The sequence below is a fragment of the Triturus cristatus genome, chromosome 1_2 (genome assembly GCF_964204655.1).
Source record: "Triturus cristatus chromosome 1_2, aTriCri1.1, whole genome shotgun sequence".
Lineage (NCBI taxonomy): Eukaryota > Metazoa > Chordata > Amphibia > Caudata > Salamandridae > Triturus > Triturus cristatus.
In genome coordinates, this window is record NC_140580.1 from 209,741,867 (window position 1) to 209,760,856 (window position 18,990).

Consider the following 18,990-nt stretch of genomic DNA (forward strand, 5'->3'; position numbering starts at 1 on the left):
AAATGCATTGGGTGTGATGTTTGGATTCTTTGAGATCAAGCAAAATTCGTAAACTGCTGTATGATAGGCCTGGATGGGCAATCATGAAGTAATTAACGAGCACAAGAATGTTGAATTTTATAACCTTTGACGTGACACAAAGACTTATTAAATTAAAGCAATGAAATCTGGATGAAATTGGATACACCATGGTTGAGGTGGATTAATTAGCATACCTATGTACATGCGGCTGTGCAACTCGGTTGACCCGTGATTTGCGAGTCACATTATCGGATTAATTATGCAAAGTGCCATGGAACGGGGCACTAATGGAGTGATGCTTGCCAAACTAGATGAAAACGTAAGGAACTTTACATACATAAGATAAGGGTGTGCTCCAGGTCACTGACTTTTTGAAACACTGCATGTTCCACATACAGAGTATGGAAGAGCCAATCACAATAGGTGTGCTTTTTTCAACACCAAAAGCAGCGGTTGCAAGTGCTTGTTCGCATGAAAAATTGTCCTTTCAATATTGGGTCTAATAATGCACTATAGTAGGCGATTGGCTTATGACCCAAAGGATATTTTTGTGTTAGTACTGCTGCCATGGTTGTACCATTACTATGGCAGAAAAGGTAGAATTATTTATTGTAATCTGGTATACCAAACACAGGGGCAACACTTATCTCTTCTTTTAGTTTCTTAAACATTACTGTCATTTCCTCTGTCCAATGTATTTTTCTTATGTTTGGTTTGCTTCTTTCATTCCCTGCAATAATGGTCCTATCAGTGAACTGTAATCAAACACCCACTGTTGCATCTCTTTGACTGTTTTAGTCTCTCTCTTTCTCCTGATACATTCTGATCTTTCTGGTGTAACTTTTAGTCCTGAGGCGGATATTATTTCACCCAAGTAATGCACTTTATGAACTGTGTATTGTACTTTATCCTTTTCAACTCTGTACCCTCCTTGCTCTAAGACAGTTAACAAATTGGTGGTATCTTTTTTGCACTACTCTTCTGACCTTCTACTTATCAGGATGTCATCCTCATAATGCAGCAGCACACTGTCACGCTGGAAGTTTAAAAGGTCATTTTTAGGTCGCTCTCAATTGTCCCTCCCACTTCCTCCTCGCTCGCAGAGCACGCCATGTCTCCTCCCCCCGTCTGGGCATGCAGCCTATCCTCTGGTTGCCATCCGATCGCAAGGCAAGCTTCCTCCTAACAGGGCACCCAATCCTCAACGCATTCATGAAAGGCTTTTGTTTACCTGATCATTTAAGCAAATGGGAATGTTTCATTTTCTTTTTTGTTGTGACATGTTGGTTTGTTTAAATTACATTCGGGGAGAGCGGACGCCAAGGCTGGAACCCGGGTCCCCAGTCTCAAAGTCAGCAGCTCTGTTTGTAGCACCACAGTCAGCCCCTCTGTTGAGCGTGATGGCTAAATGCTTATAAGGTCTTAAAGAATTTGATCCCTCCAAAGTTCCGACTCCTTCCCCAGACAGGCTTGGGAAAATTAAATCCTGCTACCTTGCCTGTGTTTGTTGGATGCACCACTGAGAAAAGATCTTGCCCTGATATCATTTGGTTGAAATGATAAGCTACAGATCCTGGTGTGCGCCCTGTAGGATCACTTGCATTGTAAAAATGCTTTACAAAGCACTGTGATCCTCGTAGGACACAACGCAGCACGTAAGCCCATTGGGTGTAGGAAGGTCCTGTTTCCTTAGCACTGTCATCCTCTGTCCCCAACCACAGTCACACGCCATTTCCTTTTTCCAAGTAACCGTAACTGGGACATTTCTTCACCCTGCTCTGCTACGTAAAAAACCTCCCGAGTCACTTGGATTTAGTAGCCCTCTGTAGCATTGGCTCGAAGTCCTCCACGAGCTGGATATCCTTTGGTGAAAGAGAAATAAACAAGTATTGTATCCACCTTTATTAAAACAGCTCAGGGGTAGTAGCTTCTGCTGGAAACATCTGCACATATTCGATGATGTTACTATTCCCTCAGTATAGCTCAGCCGGTTTAGAGCCTGCTGCTGATGTCTGCTGTACCCTTCTTAAATTTGAATCCTTGTGTCGGGCAGTTCAGCATTCTATCTTTCCATATTTGTACTGTTTTACTGTTGTTGGCACTATGGAGTCTGCGAGGATGTGTGTGAATGGTAGCCTAAGCAATAAGCCAGAGTCCCAGATCACGCCATTTTTCCTTCAATAACTACAGAGACTGTTGCAACCGCATTGCTGAGTTTGGGGTTAATTGCAACCGAGGTGGGTTCCGCAACTGCACATCTGAAGTATTTTTGATAGTTCGGAGAGCAGGGTAATTAGTCTGAAAATCTGGACACTAGTCTTTGATCTGCAAACCCCAGACTTTTCCCTTATTGATGACGAATCGTTCAAACCTAGTGTCGGGGAATAACCGAGTGCACTGGGGCAGAGGTAGAGATGTGTACGTTTCATTGCATCACACGCTCAGAGTTGCAGAGTCAACTGCTTAAAAAACATAAGCATTGACAAAGCCAATAGTATTTGATTTTTTATTGTGAGGTTTTTTTTCATGCATCACAAGCAGGGCAAGCGTACCTCACACATTGAACACATACAGCACAACAGCAGTTCAGCACGCATACAAGGTCAATGGGCCAAAAGGGTGAAAATAGAAAGGGGCGGTACAGGAGAAGGGGCAGACTGGGGAAAAAGTACATTTCCATCTTTTTAGGCCTGCCTTAACAGTGCAGCTGTAGCGGTAGGTGATGTAATCAACAACAGAGCTACAGGGAGGGACATTGGGGCCACCCAGATGTTGGGTCACCGGAGTACAGCTTTTGATTTGGCCAGATGTGTGCTTCCACAGAAAGAGCCTAACTTTTAAGCACCTGCCATCATTTGTTTATCAAGCTGCAGGGAACTAGGGCTCTTTATCAAGACAAGCTACAGTGCTGCAAAAGGGACACACATGTGCCACATCAGCACAGATGGGAGGGGGGCAGGCAGGAGGACTGTGCTGTTCTGCTCTAATCCCAGTCACCCCTTCCCTTTCTACCATAAACACCAGAGTCATCCTAACATGGTGCTCCTTCAGAGAATGGTGTGTTTTATTTCTAATTCGTGTTTGAAAGATACATGGGCTGGAGAGCTTTAAGCTATTTGGCTCACCTTTACTTATTACTCTCTGCATTTGTGCCCAAGTCCCTGTCTGTTCTTACTTTACCTACCATTACATTGGGAGTCATTACATCAAGGTATGTCCATCGGGAGTATCCTCACATCATCGTTTTTAGGTCGAGCCTTTAACAGTGCTTGCGCTTTTTGCAAGACCTGTATCTCTTCTGTGGGGTTAAATACTTATAACGTCCCAAAGGCGAGACCGATGGCATTGTAAATGCTTGTTGACTAACCTGTTAAATATACTAGGGGACTCACAGTAGCCTTGTGGCAAACAAGTATACAAATACTGGATTTCTCTATAGGTAAATGCTGTCAGGTATTGACTTTTGGGGTGTGGGGGGACACTATATAAAGCATTTTTCAAATCAATCACTGAGAAATGATTTGCATCAGGTCGGATGTTTGGCAATATTATTGACGGATCCGGGTCCAGTAGGAACTCGTTACCACTATTTTATTAAGTGGGCGAAAATCCTGTACCATCCTCCAAGTACCCCCTTTTGATTTCTTTACCATGTATATAGAAGTATTGCAGGGTGAAACACCTGGATATAGTACCCCCTGCTGCACCAATGCTGTAATAGTGTGTGCTATCCACTCATCTGCTTCTTTTAACAATGGATGCTGCTTAACCGTAGCTAAAAGTGCTCCTGCCTTTATGGTAATTTTTACAGGTGTTGCTGTCTGTATCGAACCTACATCATATGGTCCTGTTGTCTACAACTGTGGTAGTACTTTGGCTAAATCTTGGTCTTTCATAGAGTTGCAACTTGGCTTGGGTATTTATGTTCTTATCTCTACCTCTACTCGAATCACTACTGCATTGTCAAACAGTTGCTGATTTATTCTCTTCAAACAGTTGTTCATCAAGTAGGTCTTGTAATCTTAGTCCGGGGTTCATGAATATTACACATGCCCATGTTGATTGGTGCTTGTCAGTGGCCAATAATATACCATGTGTGGGAGTTATTTCAATTCCACCTATGGTTATCAAGAGTGGTGTGTACTGCAACTGCTGTGATTGGGGTGTTCCTTGGCATCTGAACTGGAATTCTTTTAGTATTTCTACTAATCTTCCTTTCAGTTGGGGTGCATTTGCTATTACAGAAACCCTCCTTCATCAATGGGCCTGGCTCTGTATTGTTTATTGATCTCTGCTCTCATAAGTAACATCATTGTTCTTTTTTCTGAAACCCCTGGAGTTGTGCAGACCAATGGAGCCAAAATGTATTGTCATATTTAGTTTGGACATCAAATCCTGTCCTTAGAGATTAGCTGGAGATGATGGTGAGTATAAAAGTTTTCCATCTACTAAATCAATCAATCAATCAGTCAATCAATCAGGGTTGGTAAAGCGAAGCAAATCACCCACGAGGGTCTCAAGGTGCTAGGGGGGATGGGGGGGCGCAGTTCCGTTGAGTGCTTGAGTTATCCGAAGAGTCAGGTCTTGAAGTCCTTCCTGAACTGGAGCAGTTTAGGGACTTGCCGCAGGTGTAGGGGAGGTCGGTCCAGGCCTTGGATGCGAGGTAGGAGAAGGACTTTCCTCCTATTCTGGTTTTGTAGATGCATGGATGGTGGCTAGAGAGAGGTCAGCTGATCAGAGGTGTCTCAAGTTCGTGGAAGTAGAGGTGATTGTTCAGGTATGCAGGTCCGATGTTGTAGAGGTCCTTGTATGCATGAGTGAGGAGCTTGAAGGTTATTTTTCTTTCGAGTAGGAACCAGTGGAGGTCGCGGAGGTGTTGGGTGATGTGGTTGTGAGGGGGGAAGTCTAGGATCAGTCCGGCTGCAGCGTTCTGGACGGTCTGGAGTTTACGAGGTAGTCTCTTGTTGATTCTGGCGTAGAGGGTGTTGCCATAGTCCAGTCTGCTACTAATGGAGGCATGCATGACCGTTTTTCTGGATTCGGATGGGATCCATCTGAACGTTTTTCGGAGTATGCTCCTCCTATTTCCATCTTGATGGTTTCTGTAAATGGAAACCTATTTACTGCCCCAGAGAATATGTGTGTCCATAGCTGTATTTGATAATGGGTTTTTTCTTCTTTGATGCATGTTTTTGTTGCCCCTGTATCTACTAGAAAGGTATATGGAATTTTGTTTATTGCAACTGTCAGTGGGTTCCTCATTCAATCTATACATTGCCAATAAAACTGCACACATTGGAATGCTCTGTGGGCCACTTCATTGTATGTACTGTTGTTGTTGGCTATTGTCTCCCATATTTCCATAGAATGGATTTGTTGCTGCCATCGATACCATTCCTCTCTGTTTTTGCTGTTTTGAGGGGTTGCTGTGTTGCTGCTGGATTTGTGTACCCTGATTCTGATAACCTTGGAAGTTATTTTGCTGGGGTGGACTCCAAATGTGTTGTCCTTGTTGTAGGACGCTGCCTCTGTATATACTATACCAAAGTAAGGTTTAGTGTGCACAGAGTCCAGTGGATCACCAAATGCTTACAGAGGTTAAAGTAGATAATAGCTTACTCTCTATTTGTGGTAGTGTGGGCGAGCAGTAAAGCTTTATCAGAGGGTAGTGTTAAGCATTTATTGTACACACTCAGGCAAGAAATGTCACACACTGAAAGACTAACTGTTTTGTATAAAAATATTTCTTTGTTGTATTTTATTTTTAGAACCAAGCCAGACTTGGTGCAGGTAAGTAAAATAGTACTTTTCTGGTATAATACAGTTGAATGCAGTTGGCTTTGTTACAGGTAGGTCAAATGTTCAGAAACAGATGAAATTACTTTTCAGTTACTTTGCAATTACATTGTGATTACTTTTTTAGATTACTTTTCTACTCAGTGTGATAGATGCCTAGATATCACACTGGGACATTTCCTAGATAAAAGGTAAGTAAGTAATTTTTTGCAAACACGTGGCTTAAGGCTGCCTTGTAAATAAGGCCCCCTTTCACGCTATACTTAGCATGAAAGGGGTGGGCAGTGGGTGTTGCGGTGGGCGTTCCACCGCAACACCCATTGATTTTGACGCTGCCCCCTGTTTACAAGGGTGGCGTTAATAGGAGGCAGCGCCAAAATTAAGACCAGGGAAAACCTGGTCTTAACTTGGCGAAACGAGGAGAAATGCTTTATTTTTCTTCGTTTTTGCTTTTTCCATGTTTGCTGCCTTGTGCAGCACACATGGAAAAAGCAAAACGCCTTGGATTGTTTATGTGTAGGAAGGTGTCCCTCCCTGCACATAAACAATCTTTAAAAAAATGACATTTTGTAACATTGCATTAAGGAGCACTCATAGAGGTGACAATACTGCATTTAAAGATTGTTTATGTGCAGGAAGGGACACATTCCTACACATAAACAATCTTTCACTGTATGCAGACACTCTTGCACTATGGTGCAGGGGTGCCTGAGTTGGTGCTAGGTAGCTAAGTGTAGTGCCAGCGCAAGGGGAAACGTAAGGCTGCACCATATTCTTGCACATATGGTGCAGCCTTGCGTTTCTGAAGTGGTGGAGTGAGGCGTTAAGCATTGACTGCTAACGCCTCACTCCTTCACTTCTTTATACATATGCCCTACAGTTTCTTAGGTTCTCATACAATTTTTAACACAGCACTTGAAACTTTTTTCACAGAAAAGCATCAATGCATCCCATGGGAGGAAATTAAGTTATCGGTTTAAAGGTAAGTACTTGGTTGTCGGAGTTGGGTTTCTGGGGTTAGAACCAGGTTCAAGGATGCACTCAAAGAACAACCTCAGCGGCACTAGGGCAGCAGGGTGCAGAATGCTGAGGCCCAATGTTATCCAATGGGGGATAGGGGGCCTCCGGTTGGTGGCTGCTCACTAGCATGCCACTTGGATGTGGGATCAAAGCTGCTAGGCTTTAGCTCAGGGCAAAGCGGATCCAAGTTAGCACACAAGGTGCACTCACAGTGGCACAGGGGCGGACGTGTGCAGGGTGCTGGGTCCACGTCGGGAGCCCTTTTGGTTTCAATGGGAAAGCACTGGTCAGAACAAACACTGCAGGCTCAGGCACAAAGATCTGGAGGCAACCGTCAGTTGGAGAGGTAAGTTAGGATGTCGTGGGATGGCAGGACATTGTCAGTTGGGCCTCCCAAAGCCATCGGGTGTCGGGTACAGGGGTGTCTTTAGGCGTCTGGTTTTCCTTATCGGCTGCGGTCGCAGTCGGGGGGATCCTCCAGATAGGGACTGCAGGCATCATCGGGAGACTTGAGGTAGGTCAGGGATCACCTGATCCCAGGCCAGGACAATCAGGGTGACCTCCTCGTGCTCTTGGGTCCCTCGAACTAGGGCCATAGGCGTCGGGTGCAGAGTGGTGCAGACAGAGTCTGTTGGTGAGCAAATCCTGTGCTCACAAGTGACAAGGGGAAGGCAAGGCAGGCCCTCTGGTTTCTGGGGGGCTGCTGGCTGCAGGACACACGGGGATTCCGCTGGAGCAGGTTGAGGTCGGGACCAGCCGGAAGGACTGGGGCCAAGTCAGTTGGTGTCCTCTTCTTTTTCCTTCAGCACGGCTCTTCGGTCCTTCTTCTTCTTTCTTGGCTGAGGAGGCAAGGTTCCAGGTTGACCCTAAATACAAAATGTAGGGGCAATTCAGGTAAGTACAGTTTGGGACCAATGGGTTCCTTCCTTAGGGTGGGTACACCCCCTATTATGCCACCCTCCAGTGGAAGAAGGACATAAGCCTCACTCTGGTTGGCTGGGTCCCCCCATCTTCAAGATGGCAGGGACCAAGTGTTGTGCTTCACCTCCCCCACCTGATGGCAAAGGTGGGAACACCTCTCCTCATATCTTGGTTTTCCCGCTGATTCTCCTGTCCAAAGTGGGGGTCAGAACCAGTGGGGGCCAGTTGCTGGATGCAGCAAATGGCTGGGTCAGCTCATAAAGGCGGAAAGCCTTTGAACCTTCCCCTTCATGGACCCTGCCCATGCTGGGGAGGAGGCTTGGCACCTCTGCCCAGGATGTGCTTTGCTTCAGGACCCCAAGAGAGGGAGGCTCTCGACCCAGGGGTCTAGAAATATGTCTGGGGTTGGCAGTTGGCGAGCAGCCAGTCAGCCTAGACACTAGGGTCAGGATGTTTTTCAGGGGGCATTAAATCCCACACTAGCATAAGTGTGGGTTTAATGTGCTGAGAAGTTTGATATTAAACTTCCCAATTTTCAGTAAAGCCATTATGTTGCTGTGGAATTCTTAATGACTAACTCCCAGACCATATAGTCTTTATGGCTTACTGCACTTACATTATCTAAGAATGGATTTAGACAGGGTACAGGGCCCCTAAGGGTGGCAATTTGTGCTGTGGTCCTTAGAGGCCTTCCTGGTCACAGGGCCCTTGGTATCTTTTACAAAGGACCTATATGTGGCCAGAGAGTTGCCAATAAGGTGTGCAACAGTACAGTTTTAGGGAAAGAACATAGGCCCTGGGTACTTGATTAGCAGGAACCCAGGGCACACTTAGCCAAAAGAGCATCAACAGCAGGCAAAAAGTGAGGGGGAACCATGCAAAAAGGGGCACTTTCCTGCACTTGTATCTGTTGTCCCTGCCCCTGTATCTGCATTGCTTGTGTCTGCATGTCTGTTTTCTTGTGTCTGCACTCTCTTGCCATGTGGCCCATTTTATGACAGTAGAAGCATTCTTTCGACTTTCGGTTGCCCATACTTCCTCTAAGACTTCCTCTTTCCCTTCCACCACTTGACTGGTTCTTTCTGTAATATTGCCGCTGTGGTTGCGACGTTACATTTTGGGGTGCTGCAGCCAATACTGCCCCTTCTGTTTCTGTCTTTTTTAATTTATGTTGTACTAGTCTGGCAGCTGCTCTTTCATTTTCCATCAGTTTTTCTTTCTCCTTTTCTACCTTCCTTTTGTAAAAGTGTACAATATGCGGCAGTATTTCCATCCAGGGCTTTGTTTCCAACCTCACTATTTTCTCTAAATTGGCCTGTACATCTGCTGGTAGCCCCCTTTTTATCATGTTATAAAAGAATGTAGTGTTACTTCCTTCGATCTCCCATGCTTACCCTGTTTCTTGACTCCACATCTCTTTCATTCTATTACATAATCAGTTACATTTTCATCTGGTCGATTGACTCTGCCATCATGCCTCCTATATCTGGTTTATTGGGATAGTTTGTCCCCAGTGCGTCCCATATTGCTGTTCTGTAATTGTTAGATTGAGATCCTTTAAACTTTTTCTCTGTTAGTCCTGGAATTCTAGCTGTTTTGAAAATCATGTCAGTTTGGCTTCCAATAAACCCACTCAGTCGACTTTTTATGTCTCCTATAAATAAGTTCATCCCTGCAGTATGTTCCTCAAAGCTAGTAATCCACTTAGCTGCCTAATCTGAAAGGGGTGGTAACTTGTTTTTAGTCCATCTGTGGCCATGGGATATAATTTAACTGGCCTGCTCCTTTCGGAATTAGTGGCAACTGCATTATTCTACTAATTATTGCATAGGTGTCCATATCATTATCTCCTTCCCTGCCACAAATTCCTTGTTGAATTTGGCTTTTAGATTGTTGTATTGAATACTTTTCCCAAACTGTTTGACATTTTTGCATATAATGATAGTGCCCCTTCCCACCCCTGATGCATCGTTCTGCTATTGCCATATCGTCTGGGTCAACTGATCCTTTCCTGGGCCATGATCTCTCCTGTGTGGCCTGTCCTTCTGTTCATCCAGCTAAATAATCACAGAAGGGGTTCGTGTAATAGCCCCTTTTTTTTCAGATATTATTTGTTTAGGTGTGAGATCTCTACTTCTTACTCTATCTTTATTTCTCACAATCAATACAGCATTGGCAGATGAGCTCATACGTTTAGTAGTCATTCCTGGTCTTCTTGCTTGCTTTCCTAAATGTGCCCATAACCTGTCTGCTATTCTATTGAAGTGTGCAGTTCTCATCCTTGGTGCTGTATTGACTCTTTTGAGTTGGTGGTGGCATATTATTATTATTATTATTATTATTATTATTATGTATATTCCCTGACATGAGTGGATCCACGGGTGCAGGCATAGAGGAATAGTGTGATGGTGCTTGTGTTAGAGTTTGCATTAGGTTTCCTAGTTCTTCCTCTTCTTCCTCTGTGTTTCATTCATCTTCTGAGGCAGCATCTGCTCGCTCCTTATACTATACCAAATTATTTGCTGCATCTTTTAATCTGTCATGTCCTCCTTCATTTTTTTTTTTTTAAAAGGTGCCCTGTTCTCCACTTTACAATTTACGGTCCAGCTCCTACATTTCTTTGAGCTAATCTTGTTCCTTTTTTCTGTACCCCTTTTGGGCTTTAATTAATAGTTGTAGGATTTTGTACTTCTTGTGGGTTTTCATATCCAGCTGTTGGGGGCAGGAGATTTGGGTATATTCCTACATATGCAGGAGGTGTAGGGGTGTCACAGGCTCTGCCTCTGTTTCTTTATTCTAATCTTTAACCCCTTCGCTGCTAGGCCTTTTCCCCTCCTGTGCTAAGCCTTTTTTGGGCTATTTGAGGTAGTGCGCGCTTAGGCCCCTGTAACTTTTTGACCACATTAGGTATCCACGCCAAATTTGCGTCCTTTTCTTCCAACATCATACGGATTCTAAAGGTACCCAGGGTTTGTGGATTCTCCTAGAGGGTTCCCAGAAATTAGTCAAAATACAGCAAACTTTTGTTTTTTTTGTGAAAAATGGGGAAAAGTGGCTGCAAATGAAAGCGTCTGGGTTTTTCTCTGCAAATGATATCAAAAAAGGGTTTGTGGCGCTGAAATCACCATTTCTCCAGCTTTTAGGGAATGACAGATTTTTGTCAGAAATCCAACTTTTTTTACACAGTTTTGACATTTTTCTGGGACATACCCTATTTTTGCATTTTTTTGTGCTTTCAACCTCCTTCCAGATAATGGTAGAAATGGGTAGAAAAGCAATAATGGATCTTGGATAGCTATACATTTTCGAAAAGTAGACAACATTCTGAATTCAGCAAGGGGTCATTTGTGTAGATCCATCAAGGTTTCTTTATAGAAACTAACAGTTAAATATAGGAAAAATTTAAAATTAGTTGAAAAAAGCAGCCTTTTGTGTCAACGTTTTCACCTGTAACTTCTTCTAATTATGACATCTCTTAGAAAGCAATGTACCGTTACATCCGCTGGACCTTTCTGGTTGTGGGGATATATAGGACTTGTAGGTTCACCAAGAGCCCAACAAACCCAGAGTAAAAAACTGAGCAGCATTTTGTAATGTTTTTTTTTTTAGTTCCGGGTATATAGCAATTATAGTGTGAAAATGTATACATGGAAAAATTGGTATGAAAGACACCTATGTATTTCTGAAATGGGAACAAATTACAGAGTTTAGAAACAGTGCATATTTGCACATTTTCGAAATTGGGAATACTCATACTTGCATGACAATTATTGGTCATTTTTCAAAATGACTTTTTTTTACACAATGTCTTTCATTTGGAAGGGAGAAATGTATCAAAAATCAATAGGTAATAACAGTTGCTTTACGAATCTGAACTACCCTAAGTCTCCCGATAAAAATGGTACCTCACTTGTGTGGGTAGGCATAGTGCCCACGACAGGAAGTGGCACAACACCACATTTTCACACTGAAAATTTACACATTTTTTGTGAAGAGTCTAGCTGTAGTTTTTGAACCCTAGCTCTGCCGGCACCTAGGGAAACCTAGCAAACCTATACATTTTTTAAAACTAGACACCCAGGGGAATCCAGGATGGGGTGACTTGAGTGCCTCCCACCATGGTCTGTTACCCAGAATCCCTTGCAAACGTAAACAATTGACAAAAAAAACACATTTTCCCCACATTTCTGTGATGGAAAGTTCTGGAATCTGCGTGGATCCACAAATTTCCACCCACCCCGCGTTCCCCAAAGTCCTACGAGAAAAATGGTACCTCACTTGTGCGGGTCGGCCTAGTACCCGCGACAGGAAAAGGCGCAAAACGCAACGTGGTCACACCTCAATTTTGCAGTGAAAAATGACCCTTTTTTGGCAAAGTGACTAGCTGTAGTTTTTTAACCCTAGCCCTGCCGGCACCTAGGGAAACCTAGCAAACTTATACATTTTTGAAAACTAGACACCCAGGGGAATCCAGGATGGGGTGACTTGAGTGCCTCCCACCATGGTCTGTTACCCAGAATCCCTTGCAAACGTAAAAAATTGACAAAAAAACACATTTTCCCCACATTTCTGTGATGGAAAGTTCTGGAATCTGCATGGATCCACAAATTTCCACCCACCCCGCGTTCCCCAAAGTCCTACGAGAAAAATGGTACCTCACTTGTGCGGGTCGGCCTAGTGCCCGCGACAGGAAACGGCGCAAAACGCAACGTGGTCACACCTCAATTTTGCAGTGAAAAATGACCCTTTTTTGGCAAAGTGACTAGCTGTAGTTTTTGAACCCTAGCCCTGCCGGCACCTAGGGAAACCTAGCAAACCTATACATTTTTTAAAACTAGACACCCAGGGGAATCCAGGATGGGGTGACTTGAGTGCCTCCCACCATGGTCTGTTACCCAGAATCCCTTGCAAACGTAAACAATTGACAAAAAAAACACATTTTCCCCACATTTCTGTGATGGAAGGTTCCGGAATCTGCGTGGATCCACAAATTTCCACCCACCCCGCGTTCCCCAAAGTCCTACGAGAAAAATGGTACCTCACTTGTGCGGGTCGGCCTAGTACCCGCGACAGGAAAAGGCGCAAAACGCCACGTGGTCACACCTCAATTTTGCAGTGAAAAATGACCCTTTTTTGGCAAAGTGACTAGCTGTAGTTTTTTAACCCTAGCCCTGCCGGCACCTAGGGAAACCTAGCAAACTTATACATTTTTGAAAACTAGACACCCAGGGGAATCCAGGATGGGGTGACTTGAGTGCCTCCCACCATGGTCTGTTACCCAGAATCCTTTGCAAACGTAAAAAATTGACAAAAAAACACATTTTCCCCACATTTCTGTGATGGAAAGTTCTGGAATCTGCGTGGATCCACAAATTTCCACCCACCCCGCGTTCCCCAAAGTCCTACGAGAAAAATGGTACCTCACTTGTGCGGGTCGGCCTAGTGCCCGCGACAGGAAACGGCGCAAAACGCAACGTGGTCACACCTCAATTTTGCAGTGAAAAATGACCCTTTTTTGGCAAAGTGACTAGCTGTAGTTTTTTAACCCTAGCCCTGCCGGCACCTAGGGAAACCTAGCAAACCTATACATTTTTTAAAACTAGACACCCATGGGAATCCAGGATGGGGTGACTTGAGTGCCTCCCACCATGGTCTGTTACCCAGAATCCCTTGCAAACGTAAAATATTGACAAAAAAACACATTTTCCCCACAATTCTGTGATGGAAAGTTCCGGAATCTGCGTGGATCCACAAATTTCCACCCACCCCGCGTTCCCTAAAGTCATACGAGAAAAATGGTACCTCACTTGTGCGGGTCGGCCTAGTGCCCGCGACAGGAAACGGCGCAAAACGCAACGTGGTCACACCTCAATTTAGCAGTGAAAAATGACCCTTTTTTGGCAAAGTGACTAGCTGTAGTTTTTTAACCCTAGTTCTGCCGGCACATAGGGAAACCTACCAAACCCACACATTTCTGAAAACTAGACACCCTGCGGCTTCCAGGGAGGTATGGCTTGCGTGGATCCCCCAACGTTTCCTTACCCAGAATCCCCTGCAAACCTCAATTTTAGCTGAAAAAAACACTTTTTTCACACATTTTGGTGTGGGAGAGTTGTGGCATCACCGGGCTCACACAAATTTACCACCACCCAGCATTCCCCCAGCTCTCCCGGTAAAAATGGTGCCTCACTTGTGTGGGAGGCCCAAGTACCCGCGGCAGGCAAGGGCCCAAAACGTTGTGAGGCGACATCAAAATGGCCTATCGCAAAACCACCTGGTTTTGCAAGGGGTGTCACTTGGGTTTTTGGCCCGGTGCTCGGCGGCCATCTAGGGAAACCTACCAAACCCATGCATTTCTGAAAACTAGACACCCGGCGGCTTCCAGGGAGGTATGGCTTGCGTGGATCCCCCAACGTTTCCTTACCCAGAATCCCCTGCAAACCTCAATTTTAGCTGAAAAAATCACTTTTTTCACACATTTTGGTGTGGGAAAGTTGTGGCATCACTGGGCTCACACGAATTTACCACCACCCAGCGTTCCCCCAGCTCTCCCGGTAAAAATGGTGCCTCACTTGTGTGGGAGGCCCAAGTACCCGCGGCAGGTAAGGGCCCAAAACGTTGTGAGGCGAAATCTACATTGCCTATCAAAGAAATGTTTGGGCCCTTGGCCAATGATACCTCTCCTGTCTTTCTACTTGCCCGGGGGGCTGAGATAGCCCCCTGAGCACATACAAAGTGAAACTGAAATGAGCCTAAAGGCTCATTTCAGTTTCGTTTTCTGTGCAATGAAGACAGCGCGACCTGCGCGCTGATCTTCATTGCACAGAAACCAGGGAGGGGGCCTCGGGAGCTGGGGAAGCTCTTCCCCAGCTCCCAAGGTCAAAGGCATGAAATAGAAATCCCTCTGCTGTCTGCAGCAGAGGGATTTCGTGCCCCTGGCCTCATGACGAAATGGTTCCGTCATGAGCACAGGGGCACCGATGCTCATGACGGAACCATTCCGTCATGAGCATCGAAAGGGTTAAGGGGGCTTTCATTTGGCAGTTCCTCTTGATTTTCAAAGTTGTTTTTAAATATAGACCATAAGCTAAGAATGAACTCTCTTTTATTTTATTTATTTCCGTTATATTTAGCTCTGATAAATGTCAATGTGTGTGCTACTAGGTCTTTGTCAAATGAACCATTTTTTGGCCACAAATGTGAATTTTTTGTGGTTCCCCAGTGCCATTTTTGGTTATATTTGTTTATTCTTTTCTTGTCACTTGGAAATGCCTTTAACGTGTGTTGTAGGGGAGACCCCAGTTTAACCTCTAAATGTACATCTTTTTTAGTAGAATTGCAGAAATCATTCATTTTCCTATTCATCTTGCATGCCTTTAATATGTTTCACATTCTACCTGCATTGTGTCTAAGCTTTTTATCTAGTATGTGGTAGCTGACTGTCCTTCTATATTTTTGGACTATTTTAGTTCTTTTTAGAGCCTTTACGTATTTCAATATACTTGCTTATTTATTCTAAACTACATCTGATATGAGCCATATCTGCAGAGTGGTATCATGGGTTTTACGGTCTCCTATCAACTCACTTGTTTAAATTTACGTTCTCTTCAGATCTTCCAGACCTGGTCTGGGGTTGACTCTCTAACATTAGAATAAGGTTTTGGTTTATTCCTTTAGACCTATTTGTTCTCTCAGAAATGCTTTCCTTACCAGCCTGCGGTGTGGAGCTCACTTATGCACACCCTAGATGCCTTGTAGTCGTTTATCATAACAATTTTCTTTTAAACTTAATCAATTCATGTAGTTTGCATTGGCCTCACCCTATAACAGCTACCACTTCAGGTGGAGAAGTACCCATGAAAATAGACAGACTTTTGATCAAACAGGTGTCTGCTAACCTTCTTCATGAAATGTGCAGTCCTATTCCCAATGGCCAGTCTCCTGTCCTCCTGTCCGTCGGTTGCCGTCGGTGATGACCTCCGTGACCCCACCTGGCTGGGTCGCCAGAATGTTGGTTAGACCTTAACTGAAGTAGAAAAACAAGCAAGAGTAAGTGATAAAGTATAAAGGTTTTATTTTACAGTGGCAGTGACTGGGAGAGTGACAAACCCAGGTAGGATTGCTACCCAACTCTCAAATTGGCTATAGCAGGTAGCCCTTTATATAGTGTATTTTTGCTGAATCATATATACTAATCATGTGACCGACAATGGACATATATGGTATATTTGAGCAACATTACACTACTAAAGCCAAGCCCCCCACCCTCCTATGTTCATTGGCGCAATCATCTGACTATGTGTTATTTGTGCCATCTGACTATCTGTTATTTGGTTTGTTCAATCTGACTACGTGTCTATTTCTAAAACCTCAGTACAGCAGAACGGGTGATCCTGATCTTGCAACCTATTTTGCTCTTCCCTGCGTCTTATCTTTCCCTACTAAATTGACTTCAAAGCTGATTGGTTGCGTGCATCGCTCACCCCTCACCACCCCTAACACAATGATTCTCTGGAGTTACTGTCAATACTGGTTTGTTTATTGTACTAGAAACTTCTTGATTTGTTTGTTTTATTGATTACTGGCTACCGTCAGTATGTATCAAAGGTCGAATCTGTTCTCTCTCTGAGCTCGTCTACAGTAATTCATTAACTCAAAGCATTGGGCACAGACTACTGTCTAATCATGTACATTTCTGTGTGGGTGCAGGTAAAGTTTTTCAGTGATACTTTCTCAGAGTCTCTCTCCTCACTGTCTATATTAACACTTTCTATACTAACAGTGTGAAATTGAAGGGGTGTATAAACAGTGAAAAATAAATGTGATATTTGCAGTGAGTGGTGCAATGACTGTGTGATAGTGTGAAGGGCTGGCTGCTGTGTGACAGGAGAAAGCAATATGATCAGTCCAACTCTGCAGAAGTGTGATAGCAAAGGATCATAGTCTTGTACTGTTTTTTTTTTCATAAGTAGAATGGTAGGTTTGTCTACTCTTTCAATTGGCATCAACTGGGTCGTTTTGTGAACACATACTATGATTGGTGTTGTGATCCTTAGCTTCTCAAAATTACACTTGCCATGTAGCCACCATCGAACCGCCAAAGCATCGGATGCATCATAATCTGCTCGGCGGTACAACAAATGCATTCGTGAAATCGGAATCCCTATGAACAGCCTTTCCGACCGACGCGGTCCTGTAGGAGTCGTCTCCGACCAATGTGATCCTGTCTGAGTCTTCTTCAACTCCTTCAGTCAGAGAATAGACTTGTATGCATCATAATACGGCGGCCGGAGACACAGCGGATGAGTCCGTGGGAATCTCACTGCGGCCACGTCGGTCGGATGGTCATTCCGCCCGACATCGTAATCAGGTTCAAAGTGTTGTAGTAAAGGCACAGGCAATAAATAGATGCCTAGCTATGTGAACAACATGGGTGTATAAGCATTAAGATACCTAACCAAGCTCAATACAGGTAACAAATATGCACCAATGTAAAGCTTTGATTGTGCCAGAAAATACAATACTATTTTGCCATGGTGCTCAACAAAGAAATGAATGTAAACTTGATTTAATGATCTAACAGTAAACCACTGTATATTATTTTCACTGATGTGCAAAACTAACATGTTCAATGTAGGGTAACAGCGACACTTCTGAAAATTCCTTTATTTTAATCTTCGCCCTGATAGTGTCTGATGCATTTTAGAAGGTCAGAACAAAGTTTTGAAACACAGAAAGTGTATGTAGCTTAAGTTTTTAACCAAATCTGAAAACTCACTTGACTTTCCCTTTCCCTTAATCTTTCAGGGTCAGTCACCATGCTGCTGTCAATGGGAAGAGATGATGGAGTAGGCCAAATCAATGCCTGCAAAGTAGGACGAACAGTTGTTGTCTTTGCCAAGAGCAAGGACTTATTTGTTGGAAAAAGCTGGAAGGAAATGGGCCAGACCATGCCACAATAGCAGGGGTGGAACAGAGATAAGAAATATGCAAACCTGACTACTTGATTTTTTTTTAAGATTCTGCAACATTTACAAAAAAAGTGTTTAGGTAGGAAAGTGTCTGGTCTTTGTTGTATATCTATATAAGGGCCACCACTTGGATTTGTACTTGGCAAGATACTCATGTTTTGTATCCGTTTTGTAATAAAGATCAATGTGTTTACATGTTTGTATGATTATATTGCCCCCCATACTGGTACACATATTGCCAAGAGCTTTGTGGCATTTCTTTCCGGATTACATAGCCAGGCACCAGGTTTACCAACATCATCCACGTCTTTTAGCTAGAACTTTTTTTAAGGTAACCCCCAACATTTAGGAAGACATCATTTAGGCAGATTGAAGTAAAAAGGAATTGGGTGTTTGGGAAAAACGGATGGACAGTACTTGGTAAAGGATTGCTCCTTTTAAGTACAAAATGCTTAAAGCACAGACAATGATACTGTTAGAGGCTCAGCACCATGTTTTTAGATCTCACCTACTAAAGAGCGCAAACTGTTAGCAAAAAGACCTATTATCAGCTTTAAATGGGATTTATGCCAATCCATTGTTTACCGCTGGTTTCCTTTTTCACACTCATTTGCTTGTTTATTATTTACAGGTTTGTGTGGGCTTTCTTTCCTCTTGTGTTTGCCCCTTCCCTGGAGCACGTCTATGGACTAGTGTCATTCCACTGCTTAGTTTTCAACCAGTACTTTTTAGGTCTCGCCTGAGCCAGCGCATGCGCTGGTCTGACGAGACATTTAGTGAGTGGGGCTTTAGAAATCCGACCACAAGCTTTTGCTTGTGGCCTAAAGCTTGCGGTTACGGGCACATGCACGCACACAGCCGCCATCTGGCTTTCCTATCTCTTCCTTAAAGCGCGATCACTTTCACTTTTGTCTTCCAGGCAGTGCTGTCCGCCTATGGAAAATACCTCTCGAGAGAAAACACGAGGAGTGCGGCAGCAACAAATCTTCCAGAAACCGCATCACTAATGCGCGCGCGTCGAGTAGAAATACCTCGGGGTTAAACCTCTGGTCTGTGGCAGCATAAATCAGCTTCACAAGAGCCTGTCGGCAGCCGCGGTGCAGCAGCAGCAGCTATGGAGAGAAAATCCTTCAAATGGCGACAGAAGCGCAAATATCCCTCCGTAGCGTCTTCCCTCAGCGAAGCTCTCTCCTCTTCTCTTCCGGAACCAAATCTATCTCTGTGGGTCACAACCAAGTGCAAAGAATACTCCTGCCGGGCC

At 44.1% G+C, this 18,990-nt stretch overlaps 1 protein-coding gene across 1 annotated transcript in view; it reads left to right on the plus strand.

Annotated features, from left to right (window-relative positions):
* AIFM2 (AIF family member 2, ferroptosis suppressor) overlaps nt 1-17,922 on the plus strand; it is a 455,616-nt gene extending 437,694 nt beyond the window's left edge. Inside the window, exon 9 of the mRNA XM_085603473.1 lies at nt 17,566-17,922. Within this exon, the coding sequence (XP_085459599.1) occupies nt 17,566-17,720 (155 nt within the window). The 3' untranslated portion in view covers nt 17,721-17,922. The remainder of the gene's footprint in view (nt 1-17,565) is intronic.
* The last annotated feature ends 1,068 nt before the right edge of the window (nt 17,923-18,990 follow it).